This window comes from Trachypithecus francoisi, unplaced genomic scaffold (assembly GCF_009764315.1).
Source record: "Trachypithecus francoisi isolate TF-2019V2 unplaced genomic scaffold, Tfra_2.0 Lachesis_group0, whole genome shotgun sequence".
Taxonomy (NCBI): domain Eukaryota; kingdom Metazoa; phylum Chordata; class Mammalia; order Primates; family Cercopithecidae; genus Trachypithecus; species Trachypithecus francoisi.
Genome location: NW_022681453.1, coordinates 56,425,541 through 56,442,996, shown reverse-complemented (window position 1 = coordinate 56,442,996; position 17,456 = coordinate 56,425,541). Strand labels below are relative to the sequence as shown.

The window sequence follows — 17,456 nt, the reverse complement described above, 5'->3', positions numbered from 1 at the left end:
CATGTAATCTTGGGCAAGCTACTGAACCCTCACCTGAGTCCCCATCTATGAAACGGAAACATCTCTAGTACCTACCCTTGAAGGTTTCTTGAGAAGATGAAAGGAGATTAACGCAGGCAAGCTCAGAGACTGGGATTGGCACTGCTAGAGCAGTCAGCACCTGTTGGCCATAATGGCGATAGTATCTCTACCACAACACCATTACAGGACAGCACAACTGTTCACTTCTCTTCCTCTCTCACTAGACTGCAAATCCCTCAAGGTCTTTTCCTCACTCTTGGGTCCCCAGCACCTACCCAATGCCTGACACATAGTGAATTCTGGCTGAATAAAGGACCACAATGGAGTGGGCGACCAGCACGACCATCAGGGCTGGTCCTTCAGGGACATACCTCTACCTGTGTCAGTTCCCCAAAGGCATCACAAAAGGGTCCTGACACTTACCTTCAGAAAGAGTTACACAGAAGGTGCTCTTCACCCAAAGATGACTATTGTTGGAAAAAGGCCAATTTGAGTGAGTCCACTTGAAATAGAAATCAATTTCAGAGGCACCAGCAAAGAAACAATTATGGCCAGGTGCAGTGGCTCACACCTGTAATCCTGCTGCTTTGGGAGGCTGAGGTGGGAGGATCACTTGAGCCCAAGACCAGCCTGGGCAACAGAGCGAGACCCTGTCTCTACAAAAAATACAAACAACAATTATGACAAGTATTTAAGTTGAAAAATCAATCTAAAAATATGAACATGAATCAATTTTTCTTATATTTAAAATTTAGATTGTGATTCCAAGTGTTATGAACAAATAATAAATCAAGTATCGATTTTGGTTGGGGGACATATGTAGCTTGCTGACAGAACTGTGCTGATAACATCTATAAACATCCTTAGGTTCACACAAGGAAATGAATTGTAATCTGAAAATTTCTTATAAAAAATTAATCCCCACAAGCATACCCCCTTCAAGCAACATTCCTGCACTGTCACTATGTGTCGAGTCTATGTCACTTTGTACTTTGTTATGTTAATGTAAATTCAATGCAAATCGATGGCAAAGTGAACATTTAAATCTTGCAAAAAAGATGCAGGATTCATGAAGTCTACGAAAGTGATCAAAGTATGGCAAAGGGATTAAAAAATGAGAATCTGGCAGTTAGACTAGAGGAGACTTGAAGGAAAAATCAACTAAGGTGATAACACAATAAAGTATATCAAGAGCGTTGAGGAGGGAAGAGAGAATGTCTGAATGCAGACTGAGTTCACGCCAGGCCTGCTTATTAGTGAACAGTTTATCACTTTCACTTCTCAGTGCAACTCCGTAACTGTGGGGCCTTGAGTAAGGAATAGTAGGACAATATACACCTCCCAGATTACACGCCCCAGTACCTGGGAATATGACTTTATCTGGAAACAGGGTCTTGGTAGATAGAATCAATTTGATATAAGGACACAGTGACTGGTGTCCTTAAAAGAGGCAAAATATCACATGTACCCGTATCCTGAAAATACATCTATCAATTTTTTTCATGCAAAAAAAAAAAAAAAGAAGAAAATTTGGACAAAGACACACAGAAACACACACGAGAGAATGCCACGTGACCACAGAGGCAGCGATTAGAGTGATGCATCGGCAAGCCAAGGAATGCCAAGGGGTGCCAGGAGCCAGCAGATGTGAAGGCAGGCAAAGAAGGATGCTCCCCCAGAGCCTTCTGAGGGACTGCAGCCCTGCCGACACCTTGAGTTTGGAATTCTGGTGTCCAAAACCACGAGAATAAATTTCTGTTGTTTTAAGCCATCGAGTCTGTGGTACTTTGTTATGGCAGCCCTAGGAAATGAATACAAGGGTCAATGAAACTTCTTGGGACATTGTAGTGCTCATAAAGGGATGCTCTTCAGGGAGGCAGCCCTCTCCCTGTGCAGAACCTCTACGCTGGCAAGCTGGCTTGACCTTACGTCATGTGGCCAGCCTAGCCAGGATGCAGTTCTGATGGGCGAGCTCCTGCTATTTCTGATCCCTAGGTTTCTATTGTGGTAACCTGTTTATACTATAGCGCCTCCAAGACTGGGGGCTCTGCCAGGTTCTTAGCAGGTCCCTCCCACACACCAGAATCCCACTCCTGACCCCGGCCTGAGGTTACAGCCAGAACAGCCATTGGGATCTCCCTGGTGCCACCACTCCTTGCCACCCTGCTGGCTATGGGGTTGCCAGGCATGTAACCAAAAAGGAGCTGCTGGATTTTGCCCGTATAGGCTAGAAGCAAGATGAACAAAATCACTGAGACTTGAGAAGTTTTATAAGGTTTCATGGAAGAGCTGAGACTTGTACTGTACCACAGGGACAAGGAGGTCTGGGATGGATGGAGACAGCCAACAGTCTTACCAAGGGACCACAAAGTGTGGTGCCGAAGAGAGGAGAAGGGCCTGATCTCTGCTCTCCAAGCACTGACAGTCTGAACCTATGTATGACACACGAGGAGAGTGCTGCACGCCAAAGAGGACTGTGGGGGCCAGAGGAGTGGCACCCAGGACAGAGGATGGTATGGTGGTAAGGAGAGAAACCCAGGAGAGATCATGCATGAGCAGGATCGAGGACATGCAGGAATTAGCCAGGCCGTGTGTGTGTGTTTGGGGAGTCAGGGAGAAACCTTCCAGGAATGTCTAGGATTAAATGAGGAAGGGCCTCTGTGAAAGCCTTTCTCCGACCCTACAGTGTACCTGGAGGAAGGGGGACAGGACCATCTGTGCCCACTGGGCAGAAGGCTGGTTCAAAATCTAGGCCCAAGAATATGAGGACTTAATAATAAATATCCTATTACAGGATAGTTATTCATAATTTTCAACTGGCAAAACAGTATTTAAACAAACCATAAACTCACGTAAGGCATTTCAAAAATGACTTGATTCACATTAAATTCAGACATCATTTTCAAGGATACATCTACTACCAAAAAGAGAAAGAAAAAAAGGTGTGGACTGGACTACTACATGGGACAAGACTACCTAAAAACATCTGACTTAAACCATCATTTTGACAGAAGCCAAAGTTTGTTATGACTTACCTCTTTGATGTGATGATAGGCATGTTTGTCTTCACATCTGGAACAAAGAAGTTCTATTAGTTTCAGGCAAATTTCCCAGAAAGGGAACAAACACTAAAAATCTAGGAAAGACAGAATTTTAAGGTTCACAAAATCACACACCTAGAAAGTTAATACTGTCCAGTCAGCAATGGCAAAAATATGTTTTCTATGCCATCCTTCCCTGAACCCATACCCTTGGCAGGTGCTGCCCATCAATCACATCAGCCTTGGTGGGCTTTAGGGGACCTCAGAATCCTTCTCAACTCAGGGCTCCAGCTAAGCAGTAACAGCACGGGAGGAAACCTCTCTGCCACGGCTGGATGCTCATTCCAACTTCCAAATGAGAATGCTGAGGCCCTAGAGGTGTGAACTTCATCTCCATTCTTCCCTCTTCACTGAAAGCTCCTTACATGTATATCGAAAGGGCTGGAAAAGTGAAGTTGATTGCAGTGTTGGTTTTGGATATGGATTTGGGAGTTCAGGGCTTCCAGCTCTAGCTCCCTGTGCAGAATCTCAAACTGGCTCGACCTCACGTTATTTTGAAAGCCAGCCTGATGAGGGTGCAGTTCTGACAGGCGGGCTCCTGCTGTTTCTGAATCTTAGGTTTAGTAACTTGCCTGTACCCCCGGCATAAGCAGGACATCAGGTGGGAGGACTCTTGCCACCCAAAATGTTCATCAGGTCACCCAGTGGTCTGGTTTTTTGTCCTGGTCTTTTCCTAACTTTGCCTTTGGGCTAATTACTTCTCTTTTCCCAAACTCAGCCTCTTCTGCATGCATTAAAGGCTTGGAAGAAATGATGATCAGCTTTAACACCAGAGGAAAATGATCACACCCAGCCAAGACAGCACACCTAGTGACTACTATGGTTGCTGTTTAAAGCCAATACATTTTGGGGTGGTTTATTAAGCAGCATTACTGTGACAAGAAGTAACTGACACAAAGTCTATGCCATTAGGTTGAACAATCAAATCACTATAAAGTTACTCAAATGGCCAGGCTCAGTGGCTCAGTCCTGTAATCCCAGCACTTTGAGAGGCTTTGACAGGTGGATTGTCTGAGCTCAGGAGTTCAAGACCAGCCTGGGTAACATGGTGAAACCCTGTCTCTACAAAAAACACAAATATTAGCCAGGTGTGGTGGCATGCACCTGTAGTCCCAGCTACTCGGGAGGCTGAGGTAGGAGGACAGCATAAGCCCAGGAGGTGGAGGTTGCAGTGAGCTGAGACTGTGCCACTGCACTCCAGGCCCTATCTCCAAAAAAACCAAAAGTTACTCAAAATAATTTCTCCCTGTGTGGTTATACAACCAATTTGATATAAGCTTTCAGTTACTTCATTTCTATATTTTTAAAAATCCCTTGTAAAAATTTAACTTTTTTTTTTTTTTGGAGATGCAGTTGCATTATGCCACCCAGGCTAGAGTGCAGTGGTGCAATCTTGGCTCACTGCAACCTCTGCCTCCAGGGTTCAAGTGATTCTCCTGCCTCAGCCTCCCAAGTAGCTGGGATTACAAGTGCCTGCCACCAAGCCCAGCTCATTTTGTATTTTTAGTAGAGACGGGGTTTCGCCATGTTGGCCAGGCTGGTCTTGAACTCCTGACCTCAGGTGATCCGCCTGCCTCAGCCTCCCAAAGTGCGGGGATTACGTGAGTTACCGCGCCCAGCCGACTATTATTTTTTTAAACAAGTGTTGGCAAGGATGTGGAGAAATGGAAAACCTTTGGTGCATTGCTGGTGGGAATGTATAATGATGCAGTCAATGTGGAAAATAGTGTGGCTAGTTCTTAAAATGTTAAACAGACAATTACAATATGACCCATTGACTCCACTCCTGGGTATATATCCAAAACACATAAAAAATAGACTCGGATATGTATATGCCAATGTTCACCACAGTATTATTCAGAAAAGCCAAAATACAGAAACAATCTAAGTGTCTATCAGCAGATGAGCTAAAGGCACTATGTCCAAACAATAGAATATTATTCCACTATAAAATGGAATGAAGTTCTGATAGACGCTATGGCAGAGACGAACCTTGAAAACATGCTAAGTGAAAGCAACAGACACAAAAGGGCAGATAGTGTATGATTGTGTTTATATATGAAATATCTGTAATAGGTAAATTCATAGATGGAAAACATATAAAGGTTACCAGGGACTGAGGAGAGAGAGAAAGGGGGAAAAGAAAACAAAGTAAATGCATATATACTTTTGCTAGACATTGCCAGATTCACCTCCACGAGGGCTGCGCCACAAGCACCCCACCAGCAATGCAAGAGAAGGTCTGTCTCTGAAGTCCTCGCCAATGCAGTATATTGTCAGACTTTTCGATTTCTGCCTGATTGTTGAAATGGTATCTCAGTGCAGTTTTAATCTGTATATTTTCTTATAATAAAACATTTAAAAGATCCTTTCTAATTATGTTTTAACATGCTGGTATTGGTTCTTAAGTAATTACCATGAAAATTCCTTAGAGAAATACTCTAAAACAATTGCAAATTAAAGAGAATCAGCAAGGGAGAACTACACACACACACATCATGGCTATTATAAATTCTAATTCTGGAAACAAAATTTTAAAATTTTTGCATAGTGCCACAGGTGAGCAGGTACTTAACTATCAGTACCTGCCACAGGCATAGTACTCTGCAAAGCAAACACTTAACAACAGAAAAGTCCAATTAACACTTGATAATTCTAGAAATTAAACACGCTGTCACCCAATCATAACCCTTTTGCTCTGATTAGAATTATTCTTTGGCAGTAAAACTGCCAGTGTACATGTTACTTCTTTAGAATTTTACTATACAACATGAGGTATAAGATCAAAAATAAAGGAAAATGATAATTTGTCAAAAGAACTGAATGATACAACTTTACCTTTCCATTTAGCAACCAGTTTAGGATCTGAAATTGTGAAGTTTGGACGGCTTCTTGAAAGAATACCTTTTCCAAAATAACCCTTCCAGGAAAAGAGAAAACAAAGTTAGTTCGTGTTTAGTTGCCAGTTTTTTAGCTGAGGTAGAATATACAGTAATCCCTCAGTATTCACAGGAGGCTGGTTCCAGGACCTCTGGTGGATACCAAAATCTGCAGATGGTTGAGTCCCCAATATAAAATGGTGCAGTATTTATATATAGTCTATGTAGGTCCTCCCATATACTTTAAATCATCCTAGGCTACTTATAATATCTAATGCAATGCAAATGCTATGTAAATAGTTGTTATACTACATTGTTTAATACAAGAAAATAAAGTCCCCATTTAGTACAGATGCAATTTTTCTTCCCAAATATTTTCAATCTAAGGTTGGGTGAATCCAAAGAAGTGGCACCCATGATATGGAGGGCCCACTGTACCCATCTGAGTTAATAAGAGGTTCGCTCCACTTTCCATGTCTTGACATTTTCCCTCTGATTACCTAATGACGACTAAGGATGTTCTTAGCATAATACCTTTCTAATCGCTTCAAGAGTACTAGTAAGTTTTTGGCACACATCATTTATACCATAACTAATGCTTTCAGTCTAGGTCTTATAAGCCGAGGGCAGGCAGAGGCAGAGTTTCTTCTTTACATATGGTTTGGGAAGACACTGCCTGAAAGCAGGAGCCATGCTGCCCACCAGGTCCAAAAAATCCTCTTGGATTCTTTCATACTCCAGAATTGAAGTATTCCTCTCATTCCTGCTGATTCCAAAAACAACATGTATTTTTCCCCTTTTTACTATAAAATATTTAAACACACAGAAAATTGAAAGAATAAAACAAACACCCCTTTCTCCATCTAGATTAACAATCAGAATAAAGAGGCCAGGCATGGTGGCTCACACCTGTAATCCCAGCACTTTGGGAGGCTGAGGTGGGCAGATCACTTGAGGTCAGGGGTTCAAGACCAGGCTGGCCAACATGGTGAAACCCGGTCTCTACCAGAAAATACAAAAATTAGCCAGGCATAGTGGCATGTGCCTGCAGTCCCACCTACTCGGGAGGCTGAGGTGGAAGAATCATTTGAACCTGGGAGACAGAGGTTGCAGTGAGCCGAGATCACGCCACTGCACTCTAGCTTGGGTGACAGGGTAAGACTCTGTCTCAAAAAACAAACAAACAAAAAACAACCCAGCAACAACAAAAACCAAGAGGAAATAACGCATACAGCACTTTATAAAGCCTCTTGCTTAATGTTATATACTGTAAATGAAGGCCTCCCTGGTGAGCTGCCCTTGGCCTACTGAGACTCCCGCCTCACCATGGCCAGTGCCACCCACTCTTCTATAACATGTCTAGAGAAGGCACATTTATGGAGACAAGACGCCGATCCGTGGCTGCCTTGGGCCAGGAGTGGGAGCAGGGATTAAGTCTGATGGGCACAAGGGAACTTTGTGGTGATGGGAATGTTCTAAAACAACTGTGGTGAGAGTTGTGCAACTCTATAAATTGATGACAATCACTGAATTCTATACTTACAATGGGAGAACTTTATAATTGTAAATTATAACTTAATAAAGCTGTATTTTAAAAATGCCCACAGCAATGAACAGACTATGGGAATTTTTTTTTTTTAAGAACTACCAGTCTTCATTCAACTTGACCAATGCTGGAAAACAGTAAAAATTAGAACTTGTCCTCATCTGAGAAGAGGTCTCCAACCAGGAGGCAGCAGATAAGGAGCTTCACGCCAAAGCTCCACCTGATCCGTGCCTGAGCAGGCACACCATACCACGCTGTGGCTACCTCTGGCAATAGAATGGGAGTCAGTGGGGAATTTTCACTTTTTTATCCATTACTTTCTGTAAATTACTTTTTTTGTTCCTTCAACAAACATGCATTGCTTTTACAACTAAAGACAAAAAAAAAAAAAAGCCAATCCATTGACTCTACTTCATCACTGAAATAAAGGTTTGTGGGCAGGGGTGCTCCATCTGTCACTCTATTACCCTAATGTATGGCTTTTGGGCACTAATTCAAATTGTACTTTTCCTACAACTGCACCAAACTGCAAGGAAAGAATACACATTGTTCATGGTTGGTGTGGGGGGATGGTTGGGATGGGGAGAAGGAAAGGACTGCTTGCTCAGAGTTGTCTGAAAGTAATCCTACCGAGGCTGCCCGCACTTACTTTCCCATAGAGCTGCTCAATGTCCTCTGCATTCCTCACAATCACATTGTTGTTAATCATTTCAGCACGGAATATCTTGAATTCTTTCTGAGGACCATGGTCCTGACCAAAAGGGATTGGCAATGGAGACTCGTAAGTCTCATACACTCTTCTTTTCCTCTTCGGGGCATGGAAAACTGCTTCTGCCATTTTTCAGAGGAGGTATTCTTTAAAGAGTAGACAACAAAGAGAAAGAAACAGACAATCAGTAACTACCTTGATTCAAAATGTGAGTACATCTGTACCTAGGCTCAGAAAACTTAGGGGTCTGTGGGAAGACATCAAGTATAAAGCAATAAACTAAAAGTAATCAGAACAGTTTGTGTGAGCAATGTAAATCACATTGACCCGCAATACAGCAATTAATTCCCCAAAATAACCCCCAGGAAATGAGTGGTAATCTTTCTACTCCAGTTGACAATGCTGAGACCTAGTGACGTGCCCAAAGCTGCAATGTTAGGTCTCCAGAGAGAAAGCACAACAGGATTTCTGTCTACTAGGAGTGCTTCCATTTCACCCACCCAACAGACATTTACTACCAGGAATTCCTAATAATCATAGGTGCTGGGGAGACAAAGACAAAACTGAGACCCTGTCCTCAACAAATTAAATCTTGCAAGCACTTCATTTTCCAAGAGGATCTTAAAATACACACTAGGGCCGGGCGCGGTGGCTCAAGCCTGTAATCCCAGCACTTTGGGAGGCCGAGACGGGCGGATCACGAGGTCAGGAGATCGAGACCATCCTGGCTAACACGGTGAAACCCCGTCTCTACTAAAAAATACAAAAAACTAGCTGGGCGAGGTGGCGGGCGCCTGTAGTCCCAGCTACTCGGGAGGCTGAGGCAGGAGAATGGCGTGAACCTGGGAGGCGGAGCTTGCAGTGAGCTGAGATCGCGCCACTGCACTCCAGCCTGGGCGACAGAGCGAGACTCCGTCTCAAAAAAAAAAAAAAAAAAAAAAAAAAAAATACACACTAAACACTGGGTCAGTCAGCTCCCAACTTTTAAAGTACATTAAGAAATAATAATGACAGCAGCAGTTATTTAAGGGTTGATTATATACTACCAAATGCTACTGGCTTCAAGCAGGGACTCTAAAGTCAGACTACCAGCATTGGAATCAACTTTACCACTTTCTAGCAGTGTGATTTTGGGCAAAAGTCACTGACTCTGTGCTTTAGTTTCCTCATCTGCAAAATCAAGATAAGAACAGACTCTATCTTATAGTTAAGATCCATAAAGTGCTTAGAACAGTACCTGGCACACAGTGAGTATCATGCATGTATCAGCTATAATTAGTATTACAGGGTGAGCAGTAGCAACACCATTTTATAAATAGGAAACAGATTCAGGTTAGAGAGATTTGTAGAGGACCCCGAGTGTGGTGGTATCAGATGACCCAGGTCTGTTGAACTCCCAAGCCCATGCCCTCTCTCTGGATTCTGCTGAAAGCACAGGCAGGGTCTGTCTACTTTTGTCTGATGACTATTTCTCAAAATCAGACGGTGAAGGGTTACTGAGCAATAATGGAATTACCTATCGTGCACCCAGCACTACGAGGGAGAAGAGGAAGCCAAGGCCAGTACGTGTCCTTCTGGGGCCATACATTGGACCCAAGAAGACAAAACAAGTATATAACATACCTGGAAGCATAGAAAGCAAGGTGGAACTAATGGAACAGGCTGTGATCCACTGATGTCTAAAGGAGGGAAGTAAATGTGAGCATATTGCGTGATGCAGGCACAGAGATATGGCAGATGCACTTAACCTAGGAAAACTTAACCATATACGTGGGAAAACAATGTAAATGGTGTAAGACATTCCACTCAAGGAGCAACTGTCCTGCAATGAGGTGGGAAACTTGAATCTGCTGCTCCCTCAGTACTAGGTCTAGACTTGATTTCAACTGAGAGCTTACCTGGTGCTTGAAGATACAGTGCAGTTAAATCATACACACGTTTAACCTACATGACTCCAAACCCTCACAAGGGAAAAAATAAGACTAATTACTTAGGTGGCTCCTGCACTCAGTACTTGCATCCCATTGGCAAGGGACGCCATCAAGCCTGAAAGAGTCAAGAAGGTGGCCAAAGCTGAGGGAGGGGAAGGTGAGTGACTCTAAGAGTGTCATGTTCATTAAGAAATGAAAAGGCTTATTCAATGTGTGATAATATCTTTATCCAACTTCTCAAGGAAGAAGCTGAGGAATTATATGAGGACACAGAAAAACACAGACTAAACAAGAGTTAGAGGAATTGATACATTAATTACAAAGATAACTGAAAAACAAGAAGAATCAGGAAGTTGGAACCTTCCTAGAATTGCCAGTATTCTAAGCAGCAACATGCTAGATTAATTTCTAAATAAGGTATCTTGAAGGAATTACATACTGAGCATTACTTTGTACATTTTATATTTATGCATGCACCTTGCTGTATTGTGTTTATAACATAACCATGTCTACTACATGTTCACAGGAAACCTAAGATATTTTCTTAAGAGCATATTTTGACTAGACTTTACCTTGTTTGCTGACTTATCCTTCAGCCCAAGCCAACTATCACATTTAGTACTCAATTGGAGAGACATTAATTTATTCTAAAACTGAAAATAAACACTGCTTTTTGGGGACAGGATGTTGGTCTCCAGTAAGGCACTTTTTGAAAGACTTCCAGGAATGGTTTGGACTTTTATGGGATTTTTCACTTTTATAATAACCTCTGCTCAGCAGCTGACATATATATTACATTTGGAATTTTAAAAAATGAAAAAAGATTTAATGGCCACCTTCAAGAAGTTCTAATAAATTCAACAAATAAAGAGTTGTATTTTAGTTTGCCTCATTTGTTCAGCGTTTTTCCCTCTCAGACTGCTGTCACATCTAAAAAGGCAAGACTTAGCTGTGACACTTGATCGAAAGAACTCTGTACTCCAACCCAAGTGTGTGGGATGGAAGGGTCTCTGAGACAAAACACCCCTCACAATCCCAGTTCTTGTGTCACTCTTGCTCACGTGGCTGCTCACCCCTCAGGAATTTGGCTCGCAGTAGGCCTTCCAGACATGCAAAGCCGCCATTATTATTGTGTGACCTTGCACAACCCACTTTCTCTAAGCCCAGTTTCATCTTCAAATTGAACAGGACTGGAGGAGTCTGGCGGTTCCTCAAAATGTCAAACACATAGTTACGACATGATCCAGCAACTCCACCCCTAGGTACAGACCTAAGAGAACTGAAAACATATGTTCATGGAAAAATTTGTATGTGAATATTCACAACAGTATTATTCATAATAGCTCAAAGTGGAAACCATCCAAATGTCCATCAATAGTTGACCAGATCAACAAAATGTGGTCTATCCATATAATCAAATATTTGGTCGTAGAAAAGGAATGAAGTTCTAATACATTCTTCAACACTTGAAAGCATTATGCTAAAAGAAGCCAGACACAAAAGACCACGAGACAATTAATATAAAGTGTCCAGAATAGACAAATCCATAGACAGATTACCAGTTGCCAGAGACGGGGAAAAGTGGGAAATGGGGGGTGGGTGGTGACAGCTAATAGACAGGGGGTTTATTTTGGAGGGTGACGAAAATGTTTTAAAATTAGATTGTAGTGATGGTGATGGTTACATAACTCCACGAATACTAAGACCACTGACTTGTACGTTTCAGAAGGGTGAACTTTACAGAATTACACGGTATCTTAATAAAGCTATTTTTAAAAATTCAGAAGACATCCCCCAGGCCATGTCCTGCAAGAACTGCTTCACAGATACCAGCGTGAAGCTTCTAGAAAAGATCGAAAGAAACTCTCTGGGAAGGCAGAGCTCACTTCCCAAGGGGGAGAAATTCAAGAGGACAAATCAGATGATCTCTAGTTTCATGGAAGAGTCCTCTTGTGCTTAACTCGAAAGGCTAAGCAGAGGAGAGAAGACTGCATTTACCATTCCCCATATCTGCAATGGACATTCAAGAAATGGTTCTTTAGTGCCACGGCAGGAGAATAGCATGCTGTAACAGATGGGATGTGAGTAAAATAAGAAGAGTAAACTGTAGGTATCAGATGCCAGAGGCACTAACTGTGCCATGTGCTGCACATGTGGGTACTATAGTCACCCCTTGGTATCCACAGAAGGACTGGTTCCAGTACTCACCCGCTACCAAAATCCGCAGCAAGTCCCTTACATAAAATGTAGTATTTGCATGTAACCTATGCCCCTCTTCCCATCTACTTTAAGTCATCTCTAGATTACTTAGATTACTTATAATACCTAACACAATGTACATGCCAAATAACTATTTTTTTAGATGTCTTTTTCCAATTATTTTTGATGCAATATTGGTTGAATCCACAGATTCGGAACCTGATAGGAACAGCTGACTGTACTATCCTCATTCCACAGATAAGAAAGAAGAGCCGTGCCTGAGGTGCACAAAAACATACAGGAAAGACTGGGTTAGTTGTCAAGAGGTTTGGGATGCAAAGGCTGGTTTGGAATTGGAGTCACTGCAGGTTCTTAAGTTGAGAATGATGACTGAAAAATGCAGATTAAGAAAATTAAACCTGGGAGTGGTACATCACACACAGTGGCCCTCAAGCTTAGCTACGTTTAACGCCTCACGCCCAGTCCTCACCTGCAATCAATTACATCAGAATTTCCTGGGTGGACTCAGGTGATTTTAACACGTAGCCAACCACCTGTTAACAGCATGGTCTATTCAAATTCACTTAATCCCAATAGCCCCCTGAGGTAAAGACTATTTTTATTTCCATTGTACAGATAGGGAATGTGACTCAGAGGGGCCTGGAGCACCCCTGAGAAATCGTTACTTCTCCTTGCCCCAACCTGCACACACCTGACTCCAGAGCTGCATATTCTTAACTTTCTATTAAAAGCACGGTCTGTTTCTTATTCTTCCCTTGAGCACACAAGCTAACACCTCTTAGGTGCTGGTAAATGTCTATCAGAAGAACAAACAAAAAAGTGGGAGGTGGCTCCATTTAATTTTCCAACCTTCCTGGACTAGGTGCCAAACAAACGTGGTTTAAAAACCTCCCACCCAGCAAATCTTACCTTCTCCCAACCAAAACACGCTTCAAGCACCACCTGCGCACCTCTTGGGCTCAGTGAGGCAAGGATGAAAGGCACAAGGTAAATAGTCCTGCCTCTGGGGAGCTTTCAAGTTAGAACCTGAGAATAAGCCATATAAACAGATGACAAGCCTTTGAAAGTTGTTGTGAGAATTAAATGCATAATTTTGCAGAAGGCGTTTCGTTCGGGGCCTACCACGTGGAAAGCGCTCACCAGACGACAGCTGCAACTATTAATACAAATAAACAACTGCGCACCCAAATAGCGTTAAGGGCCCTGCGAATTCCTAACTCCCTATCTTAACTTACCCCTTTGCTTCTTTCCCCGACTACCCCCACACCCGACCGAATTCCACCAGAGGCTGGGGCTCCTCTCGGGCACCGTCAGCTGCACCCTGCGCCCCAGCCCCACCAGCCCTGAGCAAGGCGTCGGCGTTTCCAAGAACCAAGGGCTGCAGGCGCAAGAGGAAGACGCGGGGGAGACAGTGAGCGGGCGCGCTGGGAAGCCTGGCTCCCCGTCCCGGCACTGTCTCGGCCGGTTGTGCGACCCCAGCACAGTACCTGGGCCCTTCCGCTCTCGCCCTGGAGGGCTTTCGAAAGAGCGAGATTTCCTCCCGCGGCAAAACACCAAACTCGGAGGGGGCCGTGCGTTCTTCGCCCAGGACCCTTACCTTTCTTGGCCCCACGCGCTCGCCGTTACCCCGGCAACGCCGGCCGTGGGGCAGACACCACTGCCATCAAGCAGTGCGGCCGCAAAGCCAGCCTAGTGCGCAGCCGCAGAGCGCCTGTCGGGACTTGGTGGAGTGCGCCTGCGCGTGGCCGGCTGGCGGGTGTTCTGTGCGCCCCTCTGCCACTGCGGAGTATGAGGCGGAGGCTGGGTGTGCTCTTTGCTGTTTTCTGCAGGATTGCACGGATACCAGAACGATCCTGCAAGACGCATTTTACAGATGAAATGAAGTTACCTGTCAAATGTCACATAGTCACGTGGGAGGTGGAAGAGAGCTAGAGTCTTCCGCTCTCGGAGGATGGGATATTTGAGGCGACCGGCAGGATTTTATTAAATTGGCCCTGAGGAAACTGATCTCATCTTTCTCAATGTAGAAAGAGGATCACAGTAGTGCACCTGCATACGCTGCAGGATGCGGAGAACTTGCAAAGACCCTTCCTCTGGCAGACACCTGGCCAGAAACCTGTGTGTGCCCGGACTGCCTGTGCAGTTAAGGGACAACAGGTGGCAGGTCCACCTGCTCTGCACCCCCATTTTCCCCTTCACTGACTGTGTGAATGAATGACTGACAACCTTTTTGAGCTTAAGTTTGCTGAAAAATGGGCCATCAGAATTATGGGAGATGAACAAAACTAGAGTGCAATAGGAAGTGTAAGTTTCTCCTGACCTGGTTATTTTAAAGGAGGCCTATGGGGAGTCCAATATATACCTTCCCAAATATGAATCACAGGAGTTCCACCTCACAGATTAGGCAGGAGGCAAAGAAGGGTTGCAAGGATGAGCGACAAATACTGCTGGAGAGATTCATGGTGCTAATGTGATGATGGCTGTTGAATTTTGGACGTTTGCCAATGTTCTTGCCTCCATTCCTTCATGCATGCTGTTGCCTCTATGTTTCCTCCCTTCTGTTAGCTGCAGTAATTCCTGGTCAGCCTTTAGGTCTCAGCTCAGATATCACCTCTTCCAGGAGACATCTTGCCTCCCCAGCCGTGCTTGGGTGACTTGCCTCTGCGTTCTGCAGTAGCCTGGCATGGCATGTGTTGTCCCTGTTTTTCCAGCCCTTTTTATTTTTTGAGACAGAGCCTGGCTCTGTCGCCCAGGCTGGAGGGCAGTGGCACCATCTCAGCTCACTTAGCTCATTGCAACCTCTGCCTCCCGGGTTCAAGTGATTCTCCTGCCTCAGCCTCCTGAGTAGCTGGGATTACAGGTACCTGCCACCACGCCCGGCTGATTGTTATGTTCTTAGTAGAGACGGGGTTTCACCACGTTGGCCAGGCTGGTCTCAAACTCCTGACCTCAAGCGATCCTCCCGCCTCAGCCTCCCAAAGTGCTGGGATTACAGGCGTGAGCCACTGCGTCCCGCCTGGCCCTTTTTGAACTGCACTGTGGGCTTGCTCTTGGTAGAGTGAGATCATGTCACAGCATTCAGTGGCTCCTCTGCTGCAAGGACCTTAACTGCTAGGCTAGGGAGTTCAGGCTTTAGATAAACCAAAATCAAAGAGCTTTGTGGTAAGAAGGTTGCAAAAGAAAGGGAGAAAATTGGCAAGAGTCACAGGATATGGTAACAGGATGGATTGGACAGAGGAGCAACAGCTGAAGAGAGGCTGTAATATCGTACCAGAATATGTCAGTTTAAGAAATACTGGTGTTAGAATTAGAGGGCTTTAACAATGAAAGGGATTCAGAGGTTGTCCAGTTAAACTTCCTTATTTAACTGATTAAAAAACAGGTCCAGTGGCACTGTGAGTTGTCAGAGATAACCAAGCAGGTCTCCTAGAGCCAGGTCTCTTAAATCCTATCCCAGCCTGTGGAAGGATTTGGGGTTTGGGATCTCGAATTCCCCTCCCAAAAACATTTAAAAAAAAAATTAAAAAAAGAAAAAATTCTGGAAATTTCTAAAAAGAAATAGTTCCCCGAGATTTTCTCAAGTGCATTTTAAACCCTTTGATATGGTTATTTTCAAACATACAACACAAAAGTAGAGAGAAAATAGTACAATAAATCATCACTTCCAGCTGGGCACAGTGGCTCACGTCTGTAATCCCAGCATTTTGGGAGGCTGAGGCGGGTGGATCATCTAAGGTTGGGAGTTTGAGACCAGCCTGACCAACATGGAGAAACCCTGTCTCTACTAAAAATACAAAATTAGCTGGATGTGATGGTGCATGCCTGTAATCCCAGCTACTCTGGAGGCTGAGGCAAGAGAATTGCTTGAACCCGGGAGGTGGAGGTTGTGGTGAGCCAAGATCGTGCCATTGCCCTCCAGCCTAGGCAACAAGAGTGAAACTCCATCAGAAAAAAATAAAATAAAATATCACTTCCACAACCTTCAACCTTTGGTATTTCATTTCTTTTGCATTCTCCATATACACACTTTTATTTCCTTGCTGGAGTATTTTAAAACAATCCCAGACATTATATAACTTCATCCATGATATTTCAGTAGATATCTCTAATAGATAAGGACTTAATTTTATTACAATACATCTGCATCTACATTATATATATATACACACACATATATATCAACTGTGTAGTTCATTCTCATTATTTGAGGTAATTCTGTTCTATAAAGTTGTCACAAACACTGAAGTAGAAAATACTGAACCATGGGGCCGGGCGCGGTGGCTCACGCCTGTAATCCCAGCACTTTGGGAGGCCGAGGTGGGCGGATCACGAGGTCAGGAGATGGAGACCATCCTGGCTAGCACGGTGAAACCCCCATCTCTACTAAAAATACAAAAAATTAGCCGGGCGTGGTGGCCGGCGCCTGTGGTCCCAGCTACTCGGGAGGCTGAGGCAGGAGAATGGCGTGAACCCAGGAGGCAGAGCTTGCAGTGAGCCGAGATCATGCCACTACGCTCCAGCCTGGGTGAGAGCAAGACTCCGTCTCACACACACAAAAAAAAAAAAAAAAAAAAAAAGAAAATACTGAACTATGTTTCCAGGAGAAATACAAGGTTAGGTGTCTGCGAGTCTCTGGTCGCAACATTTTCATCAACTGATCAATACATAACCTCACTTCATGTGTTTCTGTTTAAAGACACCTTATCTAATTTGTTGATTCATCAACATTGAACTTGCAGCCAACAGCACTATAACTCCTGCCTAAAGGAGGCTTATCTAACACACCTATTTTCTCCAATAAGGCACATTTCTTGGGTGGGGAACACCAGATAGCACTTCAGCCATCCACTTGGGGCCATTTTAAACAGTTAAATCACCAACAAAAAGCACAAAATGTGAAAAACATGGCACACACTAGAGCTCAAAAAAGCATACTTATTTATGGTATGAGAGCTGAAACAAGAAGGCAGAGTCTCCTTGTTCAACTTCAGCTGGGAACGTGCTCACTGAGTGACTGAAATGTTTTGGTGCTCTGTGCATGCACGTATC

At 43.9% G+C, this 17,456-nt stretch overlaps 1 protein-coding gene across 9 annotated transcripts in view; it reads right to left on the bottom strand.

The window, feature by feature from the left end:
- TSEN2 (tRNA splicing endonuclease subunit 2) overlaps positions 1–14,100 on the bottom strand; it is a 49,009-nt gene extending 34,909 nt beyond the window's left edge. For 6 of the 9 annotated variants that reach the window (XR_004437020.1, XR_004437021.1, XR_004437023.1 and 3 more), the window contains exons 1-4: positions 14,005–14,100; positions 8,197–8,402; positions 5,961–6,042; positions 3,057–3,093 (exon numbers count right to left, since the gene is read on the bottom strand). Coding sequence is in view for 6 of the 9 variants with exons in the window: in XM_033210714.1 (XP_033066605.1) it covers positions 3,057–3,093; positions 5,961–6,042; positions 8,197–8,385 (308 nt within the window). In the remaining 3 variants the exon portion in view is untranslated. Of the gene's footprint in view, positions 1–3,056; positions 3,094–5,960; positions 6,043–8,196; positions 8,403–13,642 lie in introns of all 9 variants that reach the window. The other 3 variants (XM_033210715.1, XM_033210716.1, XM_033210718.1) reach the window with 3 other exon arrangements.
- Positions 14,101–17,456: the final 3,356 nt, after the last annotated feature.